Source organism: Impatiens glandulifera, chromosome 3 (assembly GCF_907164915.1).
Source record: "Impatiens glandulifera chromosome 3, dImpGla2.1, whole genome shotgun sequence".
Taxonomy (NCBI): Eukaryota; Viridiplantae; Streptophyta; class Magnoliopsida; order Ericales; family Balsaminaceae; genus Impatiens; species Impatiens glandulifera.
The window spans coordinates 63,145,825-63,155,641 of NC_061864.1; the positions used below are offsets into that span (position 1 = coordinate 63,145,825).

Genomic DNA, 9,817 nt, shown 5'->3' on the forward strand with positions numbered 1-9,817 from the left:
AGAAAGACTTTGTGTTTATATCAACAAATTTGAATATGTGATTTATCTTCAAAGGTTGTTATAATTATCTATTACACTACCTTCAAACGTCACATGTAAACATAACAAAACATTTATTTCTAACAACTGTAAATATTACATACACCGCTACGATCAGAACAAGTGACAGAAACAAGAAACCCAAACGCAATCAGAACACAAATAGAAGAAATATAAAAAATGTGCGTTTTATAGAACTAGGGTATTAATAAATAGAAGCAAAGAGTGTATTTGTGGTTACAGAGAATGGATGGCAAAATAAATTCTCTAATGCTGAAAATTCTGCCGAACATTTTCTAAATATTAAGAGGAAAAAAATTTAAATCGATGGATAAGGAACTTGGAATAAATTTAAAAGGTAAATTTTTAGAGCATGTAATGTTACTTATCGAATTGTCATCTACCAATTCAAAGGATGCCCGTTCCACTCACATAGACATATCCAAAGCCCTTTGGTCTGTAGGAAAAAAGAGAGAGCATCATCTTCCAAACCTAATAAAATCTGTAACTAGACTAGTTGAGTTTACATACGTTTCTTTCCAATGATATGATCCAATTAATTTGCTTAATCTTTCACTACATAACTTTGCATAAATATACGTTTGCAGAGAATGCAATCATGCCAAACACACAATGATCTCTCCCTTCTTCCACTACTAAATCCAGTATTACCAACCAAATCTTAATAATATACATTTCAAGACGAAAATAACCTACAGTTCGTAACCAACATACATGATGGCTTAGTGGTGCTAATGGAGTGACAACCTGCAATTTAAGAAACTGAAATGAATAGAAGAATATCTAATTAGGTTAAATGATCGCATTTTTAGATTCTAAAAATGCACCTAAGTGAATGTTCTTCACAGAGTAGGAATATAAACACATTGAGCAGTTTTATAATAGAATCTTTCTAAGCACAAAAAAACTTAATAATAGAAATATTCTAGAAATTTCAAGTATAACGAATTCATTTGGAAATATATTTTCTCATCCGGATTTGGATCAGAAATCTGGAAGTGATCCTTTTCGAAGCTCGGTGATTGTAGAAACAAATCTAAAGTTTCTCATCATACATTGTGAGCTATTTAGAACGAATGCACACCTGGAAAACGAATGCTTCTTGGAGAACGAATACTCTGACCGTTGCTTGGTAATCGATTCGTCTGTAATGGAGTAGATAAATGATGGATTCGAATCTAGAAGGTTTCAGATAGATGATGTATCATATTTCTTGGAAACTGAACTTAGTCCAACACATTCATAAATTAGCTGTCAATTTTTCATCTAATAAATATTTGGATATAATAGAAAGTTATTGTCAAATCAGTTTAGATAATCGAGTTTCTAAAATGTGATCCCATCTGAAACTGGTGTTATGAAACATTGTTTAAGTAGAAGAAGCTTACAAGAACAAACATGTTATTATGATTCAACTCAATGAGGACAAGGCAGAGCTAAAGATATTCTTGGTTTAGAGCATAACAACACAAGAGAACTATCATATTTAATTTTCTTTTGACATTAGTTATGGGAATGTAATCACCACTATCTACACCTTCTTATTTTTACTCAATCTAATCTAATCTAATTTTCATGTTGAAATAAAATGAAATAAAAGAAAATCTACTTGATCATTTGGGAATATTCGACAATGTACTCATAAGCGTCCTCCTGGGCAGTAACCCTCGTCTCTGTGCCTTCAACGGGGAGAGCGCAAGAATCCATGACTATGATGGTGTCTCCGTAAGTCTTCCCTTGCATAAAGCCCATGATCTCGATGGTGCCGCCGGAGCGGGCGTGGACAACCATCTTCAAAAGAGTGGGTGCGGAGATCTTGACAAACTTAAAGTAGTGAGGGTCGTTAGTCCATGGCTTCTCCCTGGGGACCTTGTTCTGAGCATCATCATCTTAATTGAAGATCGAGTTTGATAAATGATGGGTTGCGGCAGAAGAAGAAATTAGAGGAGATTAGAGGTCGCAGAAGAAGAAGGATTAGAAGAGATTGAGAGTGTGTGGCATAAGAGGGATCCTAGAGAAAGAAGTGAAAAAGAAAGTTAATGAGAAATCCTTCTCTTTAACCCACTCATCTTAGAAGTGACCCGCCCGAGATTATGATCCGCGAAATATATTTTTTTAAAGGTTGTCATAAATATTAAAGTTTGACAAAACTTTTTTTTAAGACATTTACCCATGCTTAATATGCGTTGATAATTATTTGTAACTGAAGGTATATTTTGTTGTAGTGGCTGTGATTCAGATATCATAGATGAGATGTGTTTGATGATATTTTAGACACATTTATTTTTTTAATATTTTTAACATTAGGTTTAAACAACTATTATTTATAACATAAAAATAATTGAAAAATATTTTTCACTCATATTTTCTTACCCCTATTATTAGGACTAAAAGAATGTATGAGTTGTTCTTAAATAAACCATCATTTCTTTAAGATAAAAAAAATTAAAGAGTATGTTTTTACTAAAGTTTAAACTAATTACCTATAAAAAATAATTTTTAAAAATGACTATCCAATTAATTTAAGCATTATCCAACTGGTTAACTTAATTGCTTTACCATATTTATTTTCATTGTTACTAATCTAAATAATATATCTAAATAGTAAGGTAATTGACCAATTATCTTTTAGTATTAATTCATATTAAGCAATGTATTATTTTATTGGATACTTCTAAAAATATTTTGAATCTAATCTTTTCAAAAGTGTATTTTCTCTAATTTTATATTAAGATTAGCAATAAAAATAAATAATAGCTATAATATATGGAAGACATTCTGAAGATTCTCCAATCATTTGTAAAGAAAATCAAAATAGACTTGTTATTTCCCAATTGGGGAGATCTTTTTTTGCTAGTTGGATTATTCCAAAGAATAAGAAAAAGCTTAGGAACTATTCTTCTGGCTCTATATGTGGTAAGGGAGGTTCTTGACTTGAACCTCTTAATCTCTTTTGTTACAGAAATCTCTATTTACATATATTTTTTTATTTTTCCTTGGCCTTGGAATGGGACTCAAAGGAAAAGAAGAAAAGGGATAAAGAAAAAGTTTAATCTTTTTTTTGTTTTTTTTTTTGTTTTGGGTTTATTCCTCGATAACTAGCACAACACTCATTACAACAAAAAAAAGACATCCACCGACGCCTAAAAATAATATGTCAACCATTATTAGCGACGTAAGAATATTAACGACGCTTAATTTTGCGCTGCTAGAAGCAGGATCACATATTTAAGCGTCGGTAACATTAATTTAAGCGTTGCCAAAATATAATTAATTTTTAACAATTTTGTTTTATATTTTACTTTTGAACTTTTTTTAATTTTTTTAACAATTTTCTCTAAACTTTAAGTTTTTTTATTATCTTAACTTAAATAATCATTAAAATGGACATTTAAAAATTATGTTTTATTCATTATTGACATTTTAAATAATAACAAAAGAAACATAAGTTCCCTCAACAATATCTTATAAAATCATACTATCAAATAAAAAAACATTAACTAGTATTACAAGTTCTTAGTAATGTTCTAATGGTTTAAAAATTAATTAAACTAAAATATAATTTGTATAAAAAATAAAGTAAACTTCTTAAAATGACAAAAACAATAATTACTTAATAAATCAATAAAATTAAGACAAATACAATTTTATTATACTGGTTCAACACACCAATAATATTGTTTCAGACTTGCAAAATAAATTGATATTTTTTTTTTGGAAAAACGACTTAGCGTCATTTTATTAAAAAATCTCAAAAATGGGAAAAAAATCACGAGTTTAAGTGATCATTTTAGACAGGCCTAGAATGATTTTGAAGACGTAACATTTTGAATAAAAGATAAAAAATTAAAAACGTAAATGAATTATCTAATTACAATGCTTTCAATTCTAGTGAGTTTAAAAAATGGTAAATTCCAGTTCCTACAGATATTCCAGTTCTGCTCCGTGTTTGGAATTCTTGTCCATGTTCTCGCGAGGGCGCTGCAAAACGATATAATATCTTTCCATAACTCTTCAACGCTCCTGCGGGTTCTGCCATATACCCTTGAATTCCGTTTTTGCCAAATGTTATACACCACTACTCCAAAGCCGCACTTGAACACGCTTGTTGCAAATCTATTTCCCTTGGCTTTGAGTAGTGCTGCATATTTGATTTCATTCAATTCGCTCGGGAAACTGATCAGCTTCAGGCTTTTATAGAATCTGTACCAAAGCTCTGAAGCAATACAGCAGCTCCCAAATAGGTGATCTATGGTTTATTCATTTCCTCTACATAGAAGACAGTTCGTGTCCGGTATGCTCATATACTTGTTGATACGAACACGAGTGCTAAGTCTTTCGAAGAAGGCGAGCCATAGGATGAACTAGTGTCTATGGATAATCTTCGTTGACCATACAAGATGAGCTCATTCTACTTTCTGTGCTTTTTCCCGGGTTACCTCCCATATTTTCTTCGATACCAGCTTCCCATTGTCCTCAGCTTTCCATTCATGAATATCCGGTCTGTCGTGTAGTTGTATGTTACTTATATGATCAAGTATCCTCTGTCCTTCTGGATTTTTTCTCAGGAGTGAGTCCCAATTCCCGTCTTTAATGTCTCCGATTTTCGCTTTTGTGCATTCCCTTTTGATGCAGATATTTTGAAACTCCTCCTTGTGGATGATAGGCTGGTTTTCGAACCAGGAGTCGTGCCAGAATAAAGTGCATTTCCTGTCCCCTAGCCGGATGTTATAAAGATCTACAATATCGCTTCTTAGTTTAAAAATCTTTTTTAAAGACCAGCTCATACCTTCATGAATTTTGCAAGTCCAGATGCTGGTTTCGTATTTCATAAACCTCGTATGCACCCATTTGATCCATAGTGACTCCTGATTGCGCTCCAAAGACCATAGATGCTTGAAGGTGAGAGCCTTGTTCCACTCGATACAGTTCTTTAAGCCAATGTCTCCATCGTCTTTCGGTTTGCAGAGAGCGGTCCATTTGACTTTTTTTCCTCCTCTTCCGCTACTGCCCTAGATAAAGTTCCTCATCAGTGTATCGAGCTCTTTCATTACCTTCTTCGGAATGACCATTTGCTGTGCCCAATAGCCAACTATGCCCATGACCAAGGTTTTGATAAGTTCGATCCTCCCTGCATAAGAAATTTTTTTCGTTTCCCAGCCAGATATCGTGTTTTTTACCTTTTCAATTAGCGGCTTGCAGTGTGAGATCTCGATCTGCTTCGCGGTTAACGGAATTCTTATGTACCTTACGGGAAAACTGCCTTTCTTGATGCCCATGATGTTTAAGATGTCCTGCTTCGTTTCGTCATTCACGCCTCCATAAAATTCCACATTTTTTCTTTCATTAATAGTTAAACCTGTAACCTCAGAAAAGAACGTTAGTGCAGCCCTAATAGTTTTAATGGAATCAATGTCTGCGTGCGCTAGAATGAACAAATTGTTAGCAAAACATAAATGGGTTACCTCCTCTACCTCACAGAATGGGTGAAAGATGTATGGACAATTCTTTCGGAACATCGCGAATATGCTCTCAAAGATCGCCATGATAGCTACGAAAAGGTAAGAAGAGAGGTGGTCCCCTTGCCTTACCCCGTTTACACCCTTGAAATAGCCACCGTGGACTCCATTGACGCTAACAACAAAGCAGAATGATGAAACGCATTGCATAATCCAATCAATAAAAATCATAGGAAAAACATATATAACCAGAAAGTCTCGAATGGCTTCCCATCTAACATAGTCGAAAACTTTCTTGATATCTATTTTGAAAGCCACTCTCGGGGATATTTTCTTATTCTCGTAGCCTTTTAAAAGGCTCTGCATGAGAAGAATATTATGAGAGATTATCCTACCGGGGATGAATGCAGATTGGTTAAGATTTATAATTTTTTCTATGAAATTTTTAAATCGTTTAGAAATGATTTTTGAAATAATTTTATAAATCACATTGTAACAGGAAATTGGTCTGAAATTTTGTACTTTCTTAGGTACCGCAATTTTGGGGATCAAGGTTAGGACCGCAGTATTCTATTGCTTTAACATCTTCCTGTTCTTGAAAAATTCCAGAACCCCATCAGTAACGTCTTTACCCACAACCGACCAATTGTCTTTGAAGAACTATGCATTAAACCCATCAGGACCCGGTCTTTTATTCTCATCAATACTAAACAGAGCTTCTTTGACCTCAACCCTCGTGACCACCCTTATCAACTCACGCCTATCTTCTATAGAAATTTTCTTATCAATAATCTGATATAAGGTATTCAGGAGACTCTAATGCTGCTTTGTTGTACCCATAAGCTGCTTATACAAATCGATAGCCAAATCTTGTACACCCTTTTGACCCTGAACATATTCATTGTCATCATTCTTCAGCCTGTATACATTGTTTCTCATGTTTCTAGCCTTGCATTTTTTGTAGAAGAAAACTATGTTTTTGTCACCCAACGAGAGCCAGCTCTGTCTTGATTTCTGTCTAATAAAATTCTCTTCAAGAAGACTCAGTTTCCTGAAATTTTCAAGCACATCTCTTTCTGTTTCATTGAGTTGTTCATCATTATCATCCCTTAATAACCTTTTTTGAATTTCTTCCAGTTCTTCTCTAGCAGCCAGAACTCTATTTGAGATATTGCTGAATTTCTTCTTGTCAAAGCTTTGGAGATGATTCTTCAGGAGTTTAAACTTCTCAGAAACTCTGTACATGTTGGATCCCCTGACATTTGTAGACCATACGCTTTCGAGAATAAATTGATATTTTCTAATATTGTAAATAAATAAAATAGAATTAAACTCCTCTAAATATAAAACTAATCATAATCTTCATCCTTTACACTTGAAAAATAATGACATCTTTTTAATTTTCTAACATAAATAATAATTATTAATAAACCAATTTACCTACAAACTAATTTTCTAATTAAGATAAAAAATAAAATAGATAAATACAAATGATAAAAAAACATTGGATTGATAAATACCTTTTCTACCCTCTCAATTTGGTTTTGGAAATGTCTTAGTAAATTGATTTGATTCTTATTGAGTCTCCCATTAATGTGTGTAAGAACTATCACTTACTCAACGAATAATTACTGTTCTCACATGAGTTTATATATATTCCTTTTAGTTATGTGAAAATGATGTGTTTTCTATTTTCAATTCTCAAATTTATTTTTTGAAATGTTTTATTTGTCTTTAAGATTTTCCATCTAATGAGTAGTACCTACATGAGAGAAGGTTAAAGTTGATTCTATAATTGTAAGATTTTAATTCTATATTTTTTGGTTTATCAATAGAAAATTTATTACTCTTTTCTAAAAAAAAAAAAAAACTAGCGTTCATTAAGACCGGTTCGCAGTTAAGGTTAAATATAACAAAAATCAGATAATTATTATAAAAAAATAATGCTCAAGAAGATTTATATTTTTCACTTTCATTATCTTCTACAATCATAGAATCATTAATTAATTGAATCATAAATTATCAATTATCTCTAAATAATGGTATTTAATTATTGTTATTCCTTTCATTAATTTTTATGTCAATCAATCCTTTTGATTTAAATTTAATTATTGTTGTTGAATTTACGCGTTATATTAATTGAATTCTCGAGAAATGCTAATAAAAAATTTACGAATTGTATTACTCTTATTAAACATGGATATTAGAAACATTTTTAATCTTTGTTTTTCTCCATTTTAAGAACAAATATTACTTGGGTTAATTTAATTTGTAGAACTAATTTATCAACTAATTATGTTGAAGAACTTGAAAATTGAGAAATTTAGTCTTTTAATTCCCTTAACAAAATAATTGCAGGAAATAGAATGAAACACAATCATAAAGATATCTAGAATTACAACAAATTATCAATCTCCTCAGGTGTCAAGGTGAGTGAAATATGTCTTCTTGTGCCAAAGGTCGCCACAATAATTCATCAATAACATTGTCTTAAGGCGTGATAGAATTACCAAGGGTTGTTCCGAAACTCGCAAACCTAGAATTGGATGGGGCCAATGTTGATGCTCGGTTTCTCTCGGGCGGGAAGCAAATCTCATTGAGACCCGTCTTATTATAGATTCGAACCAACACCACTTCATCAAGCTACAAATTAATTAACCAAACAATAAATAAAATTAAAAAAAGTTTAATAAATAAACTTCCATGAGAATGGTTCTTGTGTGCTTGCCTTAGAAGAGATGCAACTAGGGATAACTCGATTTTCACGGGGTAGACGATATTCTTTCATAATCCAATTGGTCTTGTTCGCCTGAGGATATCTTCCTACATAAAAAACCAATGACCTTTTGATACCTTGGATTGTGTTTCCAATAATCTTTTCGGGTCCAGTTGTCTTCCAAAAACCTATTCCAGCTGAACGGTTGAGCCACTCACATGCACTATTAGGGTACTTTCGTTCCCTAGGGGTGAAGAAGTACCAATCATTCTCACCGTATTTGGACATGTCTAGAACACAATGACAAATATACATTACAATTGTTAAGGAAATGGAAACAAGATGAGAAAATAATATGTATATATACCAGAGAGCTCCCACGGATTGAACTTGTATATATCAACATCAGCAATCACATCTATCATCAATGGAAGTGAGTTGCATTTGCGGTGGAGAAAATCTGAAACTAGTTCTTCATCCTCGGGAGTGAATCTGAAGCACCTCGGTACAAAAAAGTGACTCCCATTGCCATTAGGAACCCTCATTGGTACAACATCTTCACTCTCATTTCTAACTCTCTCCATTCTCTCAACTATTGTGTAAAAGTATGCAAGAGAATTGGTACATGAAAGTGATGGGAGTCAAGGTATTTATAGAATGTGATAACAAATATAAGAGGCTGATGATTGGTTTGTGGCAATTTGACCAAAACAAAAGTAATATATGAGAATTATTAATTTTATAAAAATGTTAAATAATTTAATTTTAATTCAATTCAAATAATCTAATTATTGTTTAAAAATGAAGACTTTCCGAATTGGGTTTTAATATTTGAATCTATAATTGTGTCGTGGGTGCATACTTTATCCTTTTATTCTTTTTCCAACCAGTGATGTAGTGACACACCATTCCCTCTACCATTCCCTCTCTCAAATTCTCTCCCCCTATCACTCCTCTTTTTCTTTTTTATTTTCGCATTAAGATGTCATTACATATTTGAATTTTTAATTTAATACAAGTTTATGTTTTTTTATATTTATTTATAAGAATTAATACTAACATAAATATTTCATATTAATTATGGAAGGTCTTATTTAAAAAAAATATATAATAGAAAAATTCAAAATAAATATGAATAATGAGATTATTTATCCTTAGTAATTTCTTAATTAATTTTGGATACTCTATACCTTTATCAAAAATATTTCAAGATTATAAGAATATTCTCTTTGACAATTTATAGTATCATATCTTGGTCATTAAAAATAATTAGATTTGTTCCTATAATTACCTAAGCTATTAATTTTTTATTTAAGAATTAACACTCATGTATTATTTAGGAATGGTTTAATTATAATGAAAATTATAATCATATTATAATTAATATTATTCTTGCAATATTACATGTCACACATATTATAGGTTTGTTTACATTAAAATTACTTAAATCTTTATTTTATTTTAGAGTTACGAAGAAATTAAATGCTCATATAAAAATACTTAAAGTGTATTTATATTTAAACAAAAATATTATAAATCTAATCTTTTCAAAAATGTATTATTCTCTTGTTTTATAAAGATT

General features: G+C 31.5%; 1 protein-coding gene across 1 annotated transcript; it reads right to left on the minus strand.

The window, feature by feature from the left end:
- Nucleotides 1-1,665: 1,665 nt before the first annotated feature.
- Nucleotides 1,666-8,819, minus strand: LOC124930600 (NAC transcription factor 32-like). The gene is made up of 4 exons (XM_047470929.1): nucleotides 8,603-8,819; nucleotides 8,248-8,525; nucleotides 8,030-8,162; nucleotides 1,666-1,949 (listed from the first exon to the last, which is right to left on the minus strand). Exons 1-4 carry the CDS (start codon nucleotides 8,817-8,819, stop codon nucleotides 1,666-1,668), a joined length of 912 nt encoding a protein of 303 aa, XP_047326885.1.
- Nucleotides 8,820-9,817: the final 998 nt, after the last annotated feature.